Raw genomic sequence first — 18,513 nt, forward strand, 5'->3', positions numbered from 1 at the left:
TTTATTATTTAAGCATGCTTAATCGTGTCATAATGTGCTGCAATCATGAAAATCCCATAGGTGATACATAGGAAACACTTCTAGTGTCATTCCAAAGTCCTTAGAAACCTCACATAGGACTGCATTTTAGTTTTAACTAAGACTTCTCCTAGTTGTTGCTATCCCGCATCACTTATTGTGAGATGTCAATCGCTACTTCAAGGTCGTCCATGCCTTTGAAGTTGATAAAGGAGATCTCACCAGCATGTACCTTCGGGGTGCTGCGAAATTATTGTAGCACACATATTCTAAGGATGAGAGTCACCCTCTGATCACTACGAGGAATGAACTTGTGAAGGAGTTGAAAGATTTGTTCCGTGAATCTTTGAGAAGGCTCAAAAACATTGGAATGGTGGGAGAATATGTCAAGCAGTTCTCTCTGATGATTGGCGTTAAGAATATGTTGGAAGAGGACAACACATTGTTCAATTTCATGACGGGACTCCATGTATGTACTCAAGTGGAGATGCGTAGACAAGGTGTCAAAGACTTGCCCTGCAACCATAACTGTAGTAGATGTTCATTGATTGTAAGAGACAACCTAATCCTTCAAGCAGAGATGGAGAAGGAAAATCCTAAGACAAGGATCCCAAAAAGAAGGAAAAAGGCAAATTCAATCAGAAGGATGACATGACTTCCAAAGAGATCAAAGAAGAATTCTAGTTGCTTCATTGGTGATGGCACTCGTGCATTCGTGCCATTGAATTGGTCCTTGGTGCTAGGCTGCCGGTCCCAGTTAGTCGTTCTCAGGAACTCCGGCCCAAATTCCCATTCTCTTGTTAGAACACCCAACTGAGTCATTTTCGAAAGTAAAAAGCACCCAACTGAGAATCCTTCTTAATCAGGTAGAACTTCAAAGTTCTAATAATGCAACTCCTTCCCCTCTCATGTAAGATGGCTAAAATACCCTAATCTCATGGGAACATAAGAAAATGGAAAGAAATTAGAAAAATGAAAAAAAAAAGAATAAAATCCTAAAAATGAAAAAAGAAATAAAAGAAAAAGAAAAATCCTAAAATACTACTATCACATAATGACCAAAATACTCTCCCTTACCGAGGCTGAATTTAGAATCTATTGGCCACCAATGTGTTTTTGTTTTGATTTACAATTTTCTGTTGTTTACATTCATAGATGGGATTTATATTCCTATCTAGGTTTTACATTTCTGTCATCTAGATTTTGTTATTTGCATTTTTGCAAGCTTCATATGGAGGGTGCAAGTGCAACACCCATGGGGTGTATATTATTACGTATCCTTCGCTAAGCGGAGTCTTAGCCAAAAGGATGTAGGTAGTGACTTCGCGACTCTTAACTCATTTTCTCTATACCAAGGAAAATGAAGTACCCGTATAGTAACTTGATAATAAACAACTAAGGGTGTCAATTTTGGCTCGGGCTCGCTCGAGCTTGGCTCGAATCCTTAACGAGCCGAGCCGAGCCGGCTGGCCAGGCTCTTTAAGCTTAAGGAGCCGAGCCAGAGTTAGGCCAGGCCAGGCTCGGCTCGGCTCGTTAAGAATTTAATATATTTAAATATATATATATATATTATATATTAATATATACACTAAAAGGGTTGTCTACGGAGTGAAAGGGGGAGGCAAAATATGTCACTTCTTTTTTGGAACCCCATTTGTTACTTGGACCACCCCCCGTAGTGTAAAAAGAGTAGTAAAAAAACACTAGATAGGGCTGTCCAGGAAAGATGAGGGGTGTGAAATTAATATAATTCGAGCTCGATAAAGCTCGCGAGCCTGGCCGAGCATGGTTCAAGCCTGAGCCGAGCTCGGCTCGGCTCGTTTACACCCCTATAAACAACAAACTTCCTGAACGAGCTATCACTACTACTCCAATTTCTTGAGTTGGTCAATGAGGCGTTTCATATGTGCCGCTGAAGAACCCGTTTCTTCAATTGCTTTATGACTCTGCCTCTGAAATCTCTTTAGCCCTTTCCCTCACCTTGCTCCGCTTCTCGCGCTCCCACATCAAACATCTACTAACCAAACCCCCCCCCCCCCCCCCCCCCCCCCCCGCGTTATAATCCAGTCTCAGTTCCACTGCCAAACCCAAATCTCTTTCACCAGCTCTCCAGACATGATGCCAGGACAGGATTGGCAACCCGTACCACAAGCTCTCCAGACATGAGTTCCACCCACAGTGTGAAACAAAGCCCCCCACAGCAGGATGGGCCAACATCAAGACGGCCATACCAATCACCTCTCTTCTGTCCGATCTAAGAACCCTTCCGGGAAAATCTTGTCCAGATTCGCATCCGCAGGCATGCCAACACCTTCCCCCGAACGGAACCGCAACGACCACAAAAATCTACACTCGCTTCGCTCTAGCCCAAAAGCTATCTCCTTCACCTGCGGCTCTGGGAAGGCACCCTTGCTCCCAAAGCACAAGAACACCACCGACGCCGGAGGCTACTTGTTTAGCCACTCAATGCAGGGGTTTTCCCATGACGGATTACCATTGAGAGCGAGCAAGGGTCTGACTGGGTAAATGGGTGGGGTCGGATGGTGAGGCAAGCATCGGCCCTCATTGATTGCCTCCAGCACGGTGGATTGTAGCTCTATAAAGGTGTTGATAATTATGCCCTTTGTGAAACACATCTTTTTTGGCAAGGTTGAGGAACCACATATAGCTGTCGAATTTCTTGTTCACGACCGGAGAAGGCATGAGCCGCATGACGAGGGGTGGTAATGGCTGAAATCCCGGGATCTCAGCTTGTCCTTCAAAGTCTACGAAGTCGCAAGGGATTTTGGAGTCGAGAGTGGGGAGGTAGAGCATAAGAGCCAGCATAAGGGCTCCGGATGTGAAGTAGAGGTAGGGAGGGGTGCCGAGCTAAGACCCCACGTCGTTCATGGTTAGGGCGGCGATAGGGGTGGAGGGAGAGGAGTTGGGTGATGGAGTGTTTGATGTGGGGCTTATGGCTGTTTATGTAGATGGAGTAGAAGGCTTCTGGGCTTAAGGAGGAACTTGAGAGTTGCTTGAAGGAAGGATTCAAGTTTGGTCGCTCTGCCCTTATGGAGTTTGGTGGAGTGCTCAGAACCATCATCATCCGGTTGTAGGTGAGCCAAAACCTTCCGTGCCGAAAGTGATGGCACGCTATCCGGTTGTAGGTGAGCCAAAACCTTCCGTGCTGAAAGTGATGGCACGTTATCCGGTTGTAGGTGAGCCAAAACCTTCTGTGCCGAAAGTGATGGCACGCTATCCGGTTGTGGTGAGCCAAAACCTTCCGTGCCGAAAGTGATGGCACGCTATCCTGTTGTAGGTGAGCCAAAACCTTCCGTGCTGAAAGTGATGGCACGCCATCCGGTTGTAGGTGAGCCAAAACCTTCCGTGCTGAAAGTGATGACACGCTACCCGGTTGTAGGTGAGCCAAAACCTTCCGTGCCGAAAGTGATGGCACGCTATCCGGTTGTAGGTGAGCCAAAACTATCCGGTTGTAGGTGAGCCAAAACCTTCCGTGCTGAAAGTGATGGCACGTTATCCGGTTGTAGGTGAGCCAAAACCTTCTGTGCCGAAAGTGATGGCACGCTATCCGGTTGTGGTGAGCCAAAACCTTCCGTGCCGAAAGTGATGGCACGCTATCCTGTTGTAGGTGAGCCAAAACCTTCCGTGCTGAAAGTGATGACACGCTACCCGGTTGTAGGTGAGCCAAAACCTTCCGTGCCGAAAGTGATGGCACGTCATCCACAGCGTTTGTAGGCACCGTCAGAAAACCTTCGCCTAGTTTGATGGAGTCTGGGAAAACCATCGTTGTTGAAGATAACTCCAGCAGAGCTATAGTGCAGTGATTGGCAGAACTTGAGGCAGTGTGGTATGCAGTACAAGTCAGAATACGCTGATTGTCGAAGTACCAGTGGCAGCTGTTTTCAAGATTGAGAAGTCATTGTTATTGTGGAACTGAGCTTCACAGAGCGTTAAGTGTCGACGAGGGCGTCGACGTTATCAGGTGGGGGAGTGTCACGGGGAAACAGTTAAGGACACAACCGGTATTAAAATCCATCCCGTCTTGTCTCGTTGCGTCTTGGAAATGCGTTGTTTATAGCACATTTGGTCGCCACTCGCCGCTAAGCTGGTTGGTTGGCCAAACTCTATAAGAGGAGTTGACCCCGTGACTTGCTGACTCCTCCCCCGTTAGGCTCAGCAGGTGTGGGCAGGAGCCTTGGTGGCTTGCTCATGGGTTGCAAGAGGACTTACTTGTGCATTTGTTGCACACAGTAGGAAATCATACTTCAACTCGTAGGCGTGTCCTAAGGGAGCTTTGGGTGTGGACTGCGAGCTATCCATAGGGATGCTCCAGTTTCTTTGGTTGAGGATGGGGCCAAAGACAGTGCATGTTGGGTTGGGTTCCCACATGCATTGCGCGTACGGACCGGTGCAGGGGGCTACCTATACTATTGCCCTTCTGCACCACGGTACGTCTGGTAGGTAGGCCATTCTCTAGGTCTTCCATTGGTTCGTGCCGGGGCGACTTCGGTTGCCCTCGCGAGGTGTACACCTTGCGGATCAGTCCATGGGGCATCTTGCTCCTTGGATGACCAAGCCCCAGCGCTTGGCGGATTGGTGCGTGGCATCGTCATGCCTCGTACCCGATGGAGTTTGCATTAGGGCCCAAGGCTTTATGTTCGATGTACTCGTGATGCAGGCTGATCATGAGTGTGGGTATCTAGAAGTGCATGTCAAGATCTGAGCCAAGTAGCCTGTTGAACAGCTTAGAGTTGTGTGCTCATTCGAAGCATCAAAGGGTGTTGGCGTGTAGGGCCTTTAAAGCCTTGCACGATTGAAGGCTTGCCCTAGCATCGGTGCATGTTGGGGCGCCGCACGGGTTATTCCGTTGCTCAAATATTTGGCCCGTGAAACAAGACAATCCAAGAGCTTTCACTAGATACGAAGACAACATAACATAATGTTCTTACTTAAGGTAAGACTTTGACGTGACTAGAGAGTATTGTGAGAGAATTGGAGTAACCTGAATCAGCGAACACTACTACTATTTGTTGAGTTGATCAATCAGACGTTTGAGATGAACAAATGAAGAACCCCCTTCTTCCACAGCCTTACGACTCGCCTCTGAAATCTCTTTAGCCCTTTCCCTCACCTTGCTCCGCTCCTCGCACTCCCCCATCAAACACCTCACTCCCCTCTCCACCTCCTCTCCACTAACCAAGCCCCCTCCCTTATAATCCAACCTCAGCTCCACCGCCAAACCCAAATCCTTCACCAGCTGAAACCCATTCAGCCTCTGCTCAGCAGCCAGAGGCCATGCCAGGATTGGCACCCCGTACCAAAAGCTCTCAAGACATGAGTTCCACCCACAGTGCGAAAGGAAACCCCCCACAGCAGGATGGGCCAAGATCGCTGTTTGTGGGACCCAAGATGGCCATACCAATCCCCTCTCTTCCGTCCGATCCAAGAACCCTTCCGGCAAAATCTCGTCCACATTGGCATCCGTGGGCATGCCATTGCCAACACCTTCCCCTGAATGGAACCGCAATGACCACAAAAATCTACACTCGCTTCGCTCTAGCCCAAAAGCTATCTCCTTCACCTGCGGCTCTGGGAAGGCACCCCTGCTCCCAAAGCACAAGAACACCACCGACGCCGGAGGCTGCTTATTTAGCCATTCAATGCAGGGGTTTGAGTTTTCTGATGGTTCACGATCGAGAGCGAGCAAGGGTCCGACTGGGTGGATGGGTGGAGTCGGATTATCAGGCAAGCATAGGCCCTCATTGATTGCCTCCAGCACGGTGGATTCTAGCTCTGTAAAAGTGTTGATTATTATACCCTTGGTAAAGCCCATCTTTCGGGCAAGGGAAACGAAGCACGTATAGCCATCGGATTTCTTATTCAAGACAGGAGAAGGCACGACTAGAGGTGGTAATGGCTGAAATCCCGGGATCTCAACTTGTCCTTCAAAGTCCTGGAAGTCACAGGAGATTTTAGTATCGAGGGTGGGAAGGTAGAGCGTAAGAGCGAGCATGAGGGCTCCAGAGGTGAAGTAGAGGTAGGGAGGGATACCGAGGTCGGAGGCCACGTCGGTCATGGTGAGGCAAAAGCCGTCCATGATTAGCGCAGCGATAGGGGTAGAAGGAGAGGAGGAGAGGAGTTGGGTGAGGGCATGTTTGACGTGGGGCTTATGGCTGTTTATGTAGTTGATGTAGAAGGCTTCTGGGCTAGGATTTGAAGTGGGTTCGACGTGAGGGAGGTGGACGAAGTGGATGTCAAGGCCGGAGGAGGCCACGGAGTCGATATAGGAGGTGGTGGTGGAGGAGGCGGAGGATTGGAAGGGGGGTCGAATCAAGAGGAAGGTGATAGAGAAGGGGTTTTGTTGGACAAGGTGTTTTGCTAACTCCACCATGGAAACTAGGTGGCCGATTTCGGATGCTGGCAGAAAAGCTAGTGTCACCGTCATTTTCCCTTCACTTCTTCCTTGCTTGAAGATCGCTAATGTGGCCTGTGTCTAAGGAATCTAGTGTAAAAACCCTTTTCTTTTCTGTTCTTTTTTTTATTTATTTTGATAGGTAAGCTGGGCAGAGATCGACCTCTTGTTTGGGATATAAAGCCTCAACTGCTGACCTACACGTCCAATCCCCACCAACCATTCTGTTGGGGTTGCCCCGCGAAGCGTGGTGGTTGGGGAATGGATTTCTGTTGGGGTAAGAGGGAATGAAAATATCAATGCCATTTATAAAAGCACTCCTGTTTTGATTTTTTCACAAGGCAGCTTGTCTTTTAGTATTTAAAGAGCAGTCAAAAGGTTATCACAGTTCCCAGAAGACAAGACACGCTTAGGTCTGTGAATTATTAAAATGTTGTTGTGCCGATGTCGTTTACCATTTTAAATTGAAAGCTAAATATGAGGGAAATTATTTTATTATTATTTTTCAAAAGATATTTGCTAGGCAATTTCACGGAAAGCCATTTCGCAGCCCACTGTTGGAGGGAGAGAACAGACACTCCTTGAATGAGACAATCTTCTAAAAGTTACCACAGTGAGCAGCGATATGGCTTTTTGCGAAATTTCCTAGCAAATCCCCCCAAAAAGAAGGAAAAATCATAAGAGAAGCTGAAACTTGAAATAACTATTGACCAATTGAGGGTTGAATAAGACAAGCAAATCTAGTTTACCGAAAGTTGAAATAACTATTGACCTACATTTCCAACCCCGACCAACCAAATTTATATTTAATGGGATTGGGTTTCACGATAATTATATTTAAAGAGTAGTCAAAAGGTTCTTACAGTTCCCAAAACGCTCATACACGCCAATTCAAAAAGACAAGACAATGGGGTCTGTGCAATTATTTAAAATTGTTGTGCTCATATCTTTTCCTTTTTTTAAATAGGAGGCTATATATGAGTATTATTTATAAGAAGAGACTTGCGACTTTTGCTAGGCAGTTTCGCAGAAAGCCATTTCGCGGCCCACTTTTGCAGGAGAGATCAGCCACCTCGATATACCTGCGAAATTGCCTAGCAAATCTTGCCTAGCGAATCCTCTGTCTCTTTCAATTTTATCAGTGGTTGGTGGCCACTCCATTCTTTTTTTTTTCTTTTTTCTTTTTTCTTTTTTATGGGCGGTGGCCACTCCATTCTTATAATGATTCATGACCTTTTCAGTTTGTCAGTATCGGTCTAAATCACTGGTCTCAGTTTGGTTGGTAATAATGCCAGTAAGATTTGATTCCGGGCAAATCTTAGTAGCATCATCAAGTTTCTTGATCCAAATTTTAGTAGCATTTGAATTATTTACACAATACTTTTTTTTTCTTTTTCTTCTGAAATGGCGGGATAATTTATACAATACTTATCGAATTGGGATTACTGGGAGAGAATAATTTTCATTTAAACTTTGGTCTGCTATCTATTCTAACATATTTTTTGTTCACTTAATGGTTTGTTTGGATGTCGGGAATTCGTTGGGAGATCTATATCTCAGCGGTCAAAAGGGAGATTAAAGGGGAGATCTAAAGCAGACCAGTCAACGGGGAGAAAGAAACATTGTTTGGTCTGTCTTGCAAATATTGGGGGGATTTGGGACAAGGGAAAAAAGATCTCCCCAAGATCTTCTCCAAAAATTTCATCGATAAGAAGAAATTTGGAGAGAAGATCTCGAGCGTGGTCAAAGACCTTAAAAGGCAACCAAACAATCTCAAGAAGATGTTCTCCCCTTAATCTCCTTAAAAATAAGCAACCAAAAAGAGCATTAGAGATTTGCTAGCTTCCATAGCAGAAGGCATTTCGCGGTGTTGCAAGTGAGAGCAGCCAGAATCTCACTTTTTAGCAGATTTTGTCTTCATCATGAGTTGGCTCCTCTCAAATGCAAGAGGCCATCCGCGAAATGTCCTCTAACCTCTACATGGATGCTAGAGCAATGATAGAATGATAGGCGCCCTTGCAAAAACCAGCTTAAGGGCGCCTTTCATTCTATCATTCCTCTGTATATAGACATGGGCATAGTTTCTTTCTATGGTACTGAAAAGTGAAAACACAGACTAAGAGTAAAAAAATACTTAATTCTTTTTGTAGGGGACACAGTACACATAATGAAAATTAATTATGTAAAAACAATAGTAGGAATTAGGACACTCCAAAGGCGTGCTCTGATTCTTAAGTAGGATCTAACCAAGTTGGGATTCAAATGGATGGTGATGTTGCATATGTGCTTGGTGATCGGACCGTTGATCTGATGGGACATCACAGAGTGACCAAGTGAGTTGGATCAATTAAAGGTAGGACCCACTATGCTCTAGCAGCCGCGCCACATTGTATTACAATAGCGCTGAGACCTACTAAACCATTCCTCTCCTTAAAATAATATCCCTGCCAACTTTTCCGCCACTTTCCCATTATCTTCTTTCTTATTCTTATTTTTATGGTCTACTTATAGTTTTACTGATACGTCAAAAGCCCTAAGAATGATGGTACTCGTTACGTTAGGACCTTAAACCAGTTAATTCGTATGTAGTCCAACATGCTTTGCATTCGACATCCTCAATGGTCTTCTTTGTGACAACTTTCACTCTGGTTGTTCTAGCCTTCTAAGTAGTTCTTTTCACAGGTCACCCATACTTCTTCTTCTTCTTTGTCTTCTTGATGGGTAAGTTGAGGTTAGGCGGACTCCTATCAGAATAGATAAATAGAGAAAGATGATACGGTAGCAGGAACAAGACCACTGACAAATCCATAGAACAATGTCAGAGGAAAGGAGCACCCACTAGTGGCAATATCATTTTCATACAGAAAGTTATGATTGAAGACAATGGTCGCGTGAGGGATGATTTTAGCAAAATATGTGCACTATGCATTTGCGTGGTTAGAAGATTGATCTGGACTGTTCAATTTTTGGGTCCTACTGAAGATTGTTAATGTCCGAGATTCTGACTAGAGATTATTTACTTTCGAATACAAGAGTTTTTCACTATGCACCCCCCAAAAGATGTGCAAACTTGATGATGCTCTAGATTGATGATACGTAATCGAGTTCCATATACCATCTTATCATCCTAACTGTCCATTGTACATGATGCAACACATGTATTGCAATTGGTTGTATTAGAACGTGAAAATGAAAACAGAAAGTAGAATCAACTTTAGCCAAAAACTACAACTCTCAAGATTCAATAAGTAAAATACACGTAATCAGTTTCTGCCCCCAATTTGTTTTATCAGTTAAATACCTATTTTCTAAAATCACCATGAAGGGAAACTTTCTTTACAATGTTTCTTTTTCCCCTTTATTGGAATTGCACATTTGGCACAGCAAAGAAGGCTCATGTTTTCGTTTAACTTTGAACCTTCCTTGGTGCTCTCAGTTTTGCTAAAGTGTGTTAAAATTGCAAATGCTTTGTTTGATTATTTGCTTGTGTAAGTTTACTTTTCTTTATTATTTAAGCATGCTTAATCGTGTCATAATGTGCTGCAATCATGAAAATCCCATAGGTGATACATAGGAAACACTTCTAGTGTCATTCCAAAGTCATTAGAAACCTCACATAGGACTGCATTTTAGTTTTAACTAAGACTTCTCCTAGTTGTTGCTATCCCGCATCACTTATTGTGAGATGTCAATCGCTACTTCAAGGTCGTCCACGCCTTTGAAGTTGATAAAGGAGATCTCACCAGCAAGTACCTTCCGGGTGCTGCGAAATTATTGTAGCACACATATTCTAAGGATGAGAGTCACCCTCTGATCACTACGTGGAATGAACTTCTGAAGGAGTTGAAAGATTTGTTCCGTGAATCTTTGAGAAGGCTCAAAAACATTGGAATGGTGGGAGAATATGTCAAGCAGTTCTCTCTGATGATTGGCGTTAAGAATATGTTGGAAGAGGACAACACATTGTTCAATTTCATGACGGGACTCCATGTATGTACTCAAGTGGAGATGCGTAGACAAGGTGTCAAAGACTTGCCCTGCAACCATAACTGTAGTAGATGTTCATTGATTGTAACAGACAACCTAATCCTTCAAGCAGAGATGGAGAAGGAAAATCCTAAGACAAGGATCCCAAAAAGAAGGAAAAAGGCAAATTCAATCAGAAGGATGACATGACTTCCAAAGAGACCAAAGAAGAATTCTAGTTGCTTCATTGGTGATGGGCACTCGTGCATTCGTGCCATTGAATTGGTCCTTGGTGCTAGGCTGCCGGTCCCAGTTAGTCGTTCTCAGGAACTCCGGCCCAAATTCGCATTCTCTTGTTAGAACACCCAACTGAGTCATTTTCGAAAGTAAAAAGCACCCAACTGAGAATCCTTCTTAGTCGGGTAGAACTTCAAAGTTCGAATAATGCAACTCCTTCCCCTCTCATGTAAGATGGCTAAAATACCCTAATCTCATGGGAACATAAGAAAATGGAAAGAAATTAGAAAAATGAAAAAAAAAAGAATAAAATCCTAAAAATGAAAAAAGAAATAAAAGAAAAAGAAAAATCCTAAAATACTACTATCACATAATGACCAAAATACTCTCCCTTACCGAGGCTGAATTTAGAATCTATTGGCCACCAATGTGTTTTTGTTTTGATTTACAATTTTCTGTTGTTTACATTCATAGATGGGATTTATATTCCTATCTAGGTTTTACATTTCTGTCATCTAGATTTTGTTATTTGCATTTTTGCAAGCTTCATATGGAGGGTGCAAGTGCAACACCCATGGGGTGTATATTATTACGTATCCTTCGCTAAGGAGTCTTAGCCAAAAGGATGTAGGTAGTGACTTCGCGACTCTAACTCATTTTCTCTATACCAAGGAAAAATGAAGTACCCAGTATAGTAACTTGATAATAAACAACAAACTTCCTGAACGAGCTATCACTACTACTCCAATTTCTTGAGTTGGTCAATGAGGCGTTTCATATGTGCCACTGAAGAACCCGTTTCTTCAATTGCTTTATGACTCTGCCTCTGAAATCTCTTTAGCCCTTTCCCTCACCTTGCTCTGCTCCTTGCACTCCCACATCAAACATCTCACTCCCCTCTCCACTTCCTCTACTAACCAAACCCCCACCCTTATAATCCAGTCTCAGTTCCACTGCCAAACCCAAATCTCTTTCACCCAGCTGAAATCCATTCAACCTGTGCTCAGCAGCCAGATGCCAGGACAGGATTGGCAACCCGTACCACAAGCTCTCCAGACATGAGTTCCACCCACAGTGTGAAACAAAGCCCCCCACAGCAGGATGGGCCAACATCAAGACGGCCATACCAATCACCTCTCTTCTGTCCGATCCAAGAACCCTCCCGGGAAAATCTTGTCCAGATTCGCATCCGCGGGCATGCCAACACCTTCCCCCGAACGGAACCGCAACGACCACAAAATTCTACACTCGCTTAGCCCAAAAGCTATCTCCTTCACCTGCGGCTCTGGGAAGGCACCCTTGCTCCCAAAGCACAAGAACACCACTGACGCCGGAGGCTACTTTGTTTAGCCAGTCAATGCAGGGGTTTTCCCATGACGGATGACCATTGAGAGCGAGCAAGGGTCTGACTGGGTAAATGGGTGGGGTCGGATGGTGAGGCAAGCATCGGCCCTCATTGATTGCCTCCAGCACGGTGGCTTGTAGCTCTATAAAGGTGTTGATTATTATGCCCTTTGTGAAACACATCTTTTTTCGCAAGGTTGAGGAACCACGTATAGCTGTCGAATTTCTTGTTCACGACCGGAGAAGGCATGAGCCGCATGACGAGGGGTGGTAATGGCTGAAATCCCGGGATCTCAACTTGTCCTTCAAAGTCTATGAAGTCGCAAGGGATTTTGGAGTAGAGAGTGGGGAGGTAGAGCATAAGAGCCAGCATAAGGGCTCCGGATGTGAAGTAGAGGTAGGGAGGGATGCCGAGCTAAGACCCCACGTCGTTCATGGTTAGGGCGGCGATAGGGGTGGAAGGAGAGGAGTTGGGTGATGGAGTGTTTGATGTGGGGCTTATGGCTGTTTATGTAGATGGAGTAGAAGGCTTCTGGGCTTGGATTGGCAGTGGGTTCAACCGGAGGGAGGCGGACGAAGTTGATGTCTAGGCCGGAGGAGGCCACGGATTCGATATAGGCGGCGTTGGTAGAGGAGGCAGAGGATTGGAAGCGGGGTCGAATCAAGAGGAAGGTGATAGAGAAGGGGTTGTGTTGAATGATGCCCTTTGCTAACTCCACCATGGAAAGTAGATGCCCGATTCCTGGTGATGGCACAAAAACCAGCCTCCCTGCCATCTTCCCTTCACTGCTTTTGGTATGTTGAGGGGATTTTCAGAAGCTAAATGCCACCGTGGCTTTCAACCGACCTTGTTCTATGTAGAAAACACTTCTAAAACGGAAGTCTATGCAGAAAAATAAAGAAGGTGAAAAGGACCGATTGCTTTGTCATTTTTACGTTGTTTCTGGCATTTCTTACAAGATTCGTGCCATCTTCCTCTGTCATTTTTATGAAAAATATTGTAGCCCTAATTATGCCGATCGTTATTTAGTATGATAATGGTTATTTTAGAACAATTTTTTTTGCGTGCTTGAAATATTTTACTAACATTTGAATTAGGGCTACAATATTTTTTATATCAGGATTACTATTAGAGAATGGTTTTTATTTAAAAGTTGTTGGTGAATCAATCGTTGGTACTATCAATTCCAACATATTTCTTTTGTTTACTTTATAATTAAGTATGGAGGGATGCTAAACTCGCAGGAGCCCTTGTAGAGCCCACGTAGAAATGGTGAAGAAGGGTGGCATCATTGGATCCACGTCATAGTTAGTGCACTTATAGTGGCCCTGAAAATGAGGGGTGTTACATGGGCGAACACCGTATGATTTCAAGCACACACATAATATCATATCTACTACTATAAGCTGGGAGGATGATATTTTCACTCTGCATTATGCATGCGCTCTCCTTATAAAGTGATTCCACGTGAAAAGCGGGCAACTTTAACAATTTTTGACGTCAAATCACGTTATACGGGGCGTATGCTTAATGCAAGGGCTTTCACTAGATACGAAGACAACATAACATAATGTTCTTACTTAAGGTAAGACTTTGACGTGACTAGAGAGTATTGTGAGAGAATTGGAGTAACCTGAATCAGCGAACACTACTACTATTTGTTGAGTTGATCAATCAGACGTTTGAGATGAACAAATGAAGAACCCCCTTCTTCCACAGCCTTACGACTCGCCTCTGAAATCTCTTTAGCCCTTTCCCTCACCTTGCTCCGCTCCTCGCACTCCCCCATCAAACACCTCACTCCCCTCTCCACCTCCTCTCCACTAACCAAGCCCCCTCCCTTATAATCCAACCTCAGCTCCACCGCCAAACCCAAATCCTTCACCAGCTGAAACCCATTCAGCCTCTGCTCAGCAGCCAGAGGCCATGCCAGGATTGGCACCCCGTACCAAAAGCTCTCAAGACATGAGTTCCACCCACAGTGCGAAAGGAAACCCCCCACAGCAGGATGGGCCAAGATCGCTGTTTGTGGGACCCAAGATGGCCATACCAATCCCCTCTCTTCCGTCCGATCCAAGAACCCTTCCGGCAAAATCTCGTCCACATTGGCATCCGTGGGCATGCCATTGCCAACACCTTCCCCTGAATGGAACCGCAATGACCACAAAAATCTACACTCGCTTCGCTCTAGCCCAAAAGCTATCTCCTTCACCTGCGGCTCTGGGAAGGCACCCCTGCTCCCAAAGCACAAGAACACCACCGACGCCGGAGGCTGCTTATTTAGCCATTCAATGCAGGGGTTTGAGTTTTCTGATGGTTCACGATCGAGAGCGAGCAAGGGTCCGACTGGGTGGATGGGTGGAGTCGGATTATCAGGCAAGCATAGGCCCTCATTGATTGCCTCCAGCACGGTGGATTCTAGCTCTGTAAAAGTGTTGATTATTATACCCTTGGTTAAACCCATCTTTGGGGCAAGGGAAACTAAGCACGTATAGCCATCGGATTTCTTATTCAAGACAGGAGAAGGCACGACTAGAGGTGGTAATGGCTGAAATCCCGGGATCTCAACTTGTCCTTCAAAGTCCTGGAAGTCACAGGAGATTTTAGTATCGAGGGTGGGAAGGTAGAGCGTAAGAGCGAGCGTGAGGGCTCCAGAGGTGTAGTAGAGGTAGGGAGGGATACCGAGGTCAGAGGCCACGTCGGTCATGGTGAGGCAAAAGCCGTCCATGATTAGGGCAGCGATAGGGGTAGAAGGAGAGGAGGAGAGGAGTTGTGTGAGGGCATGTTTGACGTGGGGCTTATGGCTGTTTATGTAGTTGAAGTAGAAGGCTTCTGGGCTAGGATTTGAAGTGGGTTCGACGTGAGGGAGGTGGACGAAGTGGATGTCAAGGCCGGAGGAGGCCACGGATTCGATATAGGAGGTGGTGGTGGAGGAGGCGGAGGATTGGAAGGGGGGTCGAATCAAGAGGAAGGTGATAGAGAAGGGGTTTTGTTGGACAAGGTGTTTTGCTAACTCCACCATGGAAACTAGGTGGCCGATTTCGGATGCTGGCAGAAAAGCTAGTGTCACCGTCATTTTCCCTTCACTTCTTCCTTGCTTGAAGATCGCTAATGTGGCCTGTGTCTAAGGAATCTAGTGTAAAAACCCTTTTCTTTTCTGTTCTGTTTTTTTTTCTTTTTTTTTTATAGGTAAGCTGGGCAGAGATCGACCTCTTGTTTGGGATATAAAGCCTCAACTGCTGACCTACACGTCCAATCCCCACCAACCATTCTGTTGGGGTTGCCCCGCGAAGCGTGGGGGTTGGGGAATGGATTTCTGTTGGGGTAAGAGGGAATGAAAATATCACTGGCATTTATAAAAGCACTCCTGTTTTGATTTTTTCACAAGGCAGCTTGTCTTTTAGTATTTAAAGAGCAGTCAAAAGGTTATCACAGTTCCCAGAAGACAAGACACGCTTAGGTCTGTGAATTATTAAAACGTTGTTGTGCCGATGTCGTTTACCATTTTAAATTGAAAGCTAAATATGAGGGAAACTATTTTATTATTATTTATCAAAAGATATTTGCTAGGCAATTTCACGGAAAGCCATTTCGCAGCCCACTGTTGGAGGGAGAAAACAGACACTCCTTGAATGAGACAATCTTCTAAAAGTTACCACAGTGAGCCGGATATGGCTTTTTGCGAAATTTCCTAGCAAATCCCCCCCCCCCCCCCCCCCCCCCTCCCTCTCTCTCTCACACGCAAAATGGCTTTATGTGAAATTGCCTGGATCCCCCATCTCTCTCAAACTTAAAACCATAAACATTTATTGGTCGTCGCTCCATTTGGCAGTGGTGGGAGGCTACTCCATTCTTATCGTGAACTTCTCTGTTTGTCAGTTTAGGTCTAAAAAATACCACTAAAATGCATGACCCAAAGATAATCACGACACAATCACACAATCACATGACAGAGTCAGGTTGCCCAGGCCTCAACTCTAACCCAACCCGAAATTAAATCAGGTTGCCTTTTCCCAACCCTAACCCAATTTGAGGAAATGCCAACACTACTAGAGCCAAAATTGGGTTGAAGCCGTCCGGTTCGTGTTGAGATCAAGTTGCACTCTTACTACAGTTCCAGATTGGGCATGCTCTTGTAAAAGAGTATCACCCTTGATATTTGATCCAACAGCAGCAACTTAAGAAGATGATTACCTCTCGCAAGAGCATGCTCGATCAGCATGGTTTTAAATTTTGAATTTCGGATTTCGGTGGGGACCAAAACCGGTATTTGGCGAAATTAGAAATTTCGCCATTTAGGAACGAGAGTACGAAATTTCAGTCTTTCGGAAGTCCGAAACCGGTACCGAAATCAAAATTTTAAACCTTGCCAATCAGGCACTGTATAAACACTCCAAATATCAAAGGCCAGTACACTGGCTGGCTGCTTCACATCGGAAGTCCGAAACCGGTACCGAAATCAAAATTTTAAACCTTGCCAATCAGGCACTGTATAAACACTCCAAATATCAAAGGCCAGTACATTGGCTGGCTGCTTCACATCGGGCATCACATAAAAACTCATATAAGGAAAGCACTTCCAAAACAGGATTTTCTTTTGGAAAATAATGACGAAGTGGAATTGTCACCATTTGGTCAATTAGACAGCTCTTTTGCTGTCAAATTTGACCATGAGTCACAGCATGCGATTTCGGCTTTATCTTCCACAAATTCAGAACACTGAGAACATTGAGAATTACGTAATACGTGACGTTGGGATAGAGAATGGGAGATGTAGCTGTGTTATCAACACAACAATGTAGTACCCTTTATAGTAAATAACAAACAGCAAACTTCCTCAACGAGCAAACGCTATTACTCTAACTTGTTGAGTTGATCAATCAGGCGTTTTATATGAGCAAATGAAGAACCCCCTTCTTCCACAACTTTACGACTCGCCTCTGAAATCATTTTAGCCCTTCCCCTCACCTTGCTCCTCTCCTCGCACTCACCCATCAAACACCTCAGTCCTCTCTCCACCTCCTCTCCACTAACCAAACCCCCTCCCTTATAATCCAATCTCAGCTCCACCGCCGAACCCAAATCGTTCACCAGCTGAAACCCATTGAGCCTCTGCTCAGCAGCCAGAGGCCATGCCAAGATCGGCACCCCATACCAAAAGCTCTCAAGACATGAGTTCCACCCACAGTGCGAAACGAAACCCCCCACAGCAGGGTGTGCCAAGATTGCAGTTTGTGGGACCCAAGATGGCCATACCAATCCCCTCTCTCCAATCCGATCCAAGAACCCTTGCGGCAAAACCTGGTCCAGATTCGCATCCCCTGGCATCCCAAACCCTTCTCCTGAACGGAACCTCAACGACCACAGAAATCGAAACCCGCTTCGCTCTAGCCCAAGAGCTATCTCCTTCACCTGTGGCTCAGGGAAGGAACCCCTGCTCCCGAAACACAAAAACACCACCGACGCTGGAGGCTGCTTATTTAACCATTCAATGCAGGGGTTTGAGTTTTCTGATGGTTCGTGATCGAGAGCGAGCAAGGGTCCGACTGGGTAGATGGGTGGAGTCGGATGGTCAGGCAAACATCGGCCCTCATTTATTGCCTCCAGCACTGTGGATTCTAGCTCTGTAAAAGTGTTGATTATTATGCCTTTGGTGAAACACATCTTTCGGGCTTGGGAGAGAAACCACGTATACCCATCAGATTTCTTGTTCAAGACTGGAGAAGGCATGACTAGGGGTGGTAATGGCTGAAAGCCCGGGATCTCAACTTGTCCGTCAAAGTCCTGAAAGTCGCAGGGGATTTTACTGTCGAGAGTGTGGAGGTAGAGCATAAGAGCGAGCAGGAGGGCTCCAGAGGTAAAGAAGAGGTAGGGAGGGATACCTAGTTCGGAAGCCACATCGGTCATGGTGACGCAAAAGATGTCCATGATTAGGGCGGAGATAGGGGTGGAAGGAGAGGCAGAGAGGAGTTGGGTGATGGCGTGTTTGATGTGGGGCTTATGATTGTTTACGTAGATAGAGTAGAAGGCTTCTGGGCTTGGATTTGGAGTGGGTTCGACTTGCGGGAGGTGGACGAAGTTTATATCTAGGCCTGAGGAGGCCACCGATTCCATGTAGGAGTCGGAGGTGGAGGAGGCGGAGGATGGGGAGGGGGGTTGAATGAGGAGGAAGGTGATAGAGAAGGGTTTGTGTTGGATGAGGGTCTTGGCTAACTCCACCATGGAAATAAGGTGCCCTATTCCAGGTGATGGCACAAAAACCAGCCTCACCACCATCTTTGCTTTGCTTTTCTTGAGGGTCTTGTTTTTTTTTTAAGAAGGAGACCGGATGAGGATTGAGGGTTGAATAAGGAATCTAGTTTACCGAAAGTTGAAATAACTGTTGACCTACATGTCCCACCCCGACCAACCAAATTTATATTTAATGGGATTGGGTTTCACGATAATTATATTTAAAGAGTAGTCAAAAGGTTCTTACAGTTCCCAAAACGCTCATACACGCCAATTCAAAAAGACAAGACAATGGGGGCCTGTG

The 18,513-nt window shown here is 45.4% G+C and overlaps 2 protein-coding genes and 3 pseudogenes across 3 annotated transcripts; all 5 read right to left on the reverse strand.

The window, feature by feature from the left end:
* Window positions 1–568: 568 nt before the first annotated feature.
* LOC143884158 (malvidin galactosylase UGT88C3-like) lies at window positions 569–6,590 on the reverse strand. Its single transcript, XM_077387581.1, has 2 exons — window positions 5,021–6,590; window positions 569–947 (listed from the first exon to the last, which is right to left on the reverse strand). The coding sequence occupies exon 1, from the start codon at window positions 6,461–6,463 to the stop codon at window positions 5,042–5,044; it is 1,422 nt and encodes a 473-aa protein (XP_077243696.1). The 5' UTR covers window positions 6,464–6,590; the 3' UTR covers window positions 569–947; window positions 5,021–5,041.
* LOC143884157 (anthocyanidin 3-O-glucosyltransferase 6-like) lies at window positions 1,654–5,044 on the reverse strand (annotated as a pseudogene).
* Window positions 6,591–9,620: 3,030 nt separating the features above from the next.
* On the reverse strand, window positions 9,621–15,185 carry LOC143884160 (malvidin galactosylase UGT88C3-like). 2 transcript variants are annotated; one of them, XM_077387584.1, is made up of 2 exons: window positions 13,612–15,185; window positions 9,621–10,479 (listed from the first exon to the last, which is right to left on the reverse strand). In XM_077387584.1, exon 1 carries the CDS (start codon window positions 15,052–15,054, stop codon window positions 13,633–13,635), a length of 1,422 nt encoding a protein of 473 aa, XP_077243699.1. In that variant the 5' UTR covers window positions 15,055–15,185; the 3' UTR covers window positions 9,621–10,479; window positions 13,612–13,632. The 2 variants fall into 2 exon arrangements, with proteins under 2 accessions (XP_077243699.1, XP_077243698.1); XM_077387583.1 differs by lacking the exon at window positions 9,621–10,479 and adding an exon at window positions 10,576–10,881.
* LOC143884161 (malvidin galactosylase UGT88C3 pseudogene) lies at window positions 11,195–13,636 on the reverse strand (annotated as a pseudogene).
* Window positions 15,186–16,443: 1,258 nt separating the features above from the next.
* LOC143884163 (malvidin galactosylase UGT88C3 pseudogene) lies at window positions 16,444–18,305 on the reverse strand (annotated as a pseudogene).
* Between the last annotated feature and the right edge of the window lie 208 nt (window positions 18,306–18,513).

This window comes from Tasmannia lanceolata, unplaced genomic scaffold, assembly GCF_043159265.1.
Source record: "Tasmannia lanceolata isolate RefF3 unplaced genomic scaffold, GAP_Taslan_0.1 ptg000008l, whole genome shotgun sequence".
In the NCBI taxonomy this organism is placed as follows: Eukaryota; Viridiplantae; Streptophyta; class Magnoliopsida; order Canellales; family Winteraceae; genus Tasmannia; species Tasmannia lanceolata.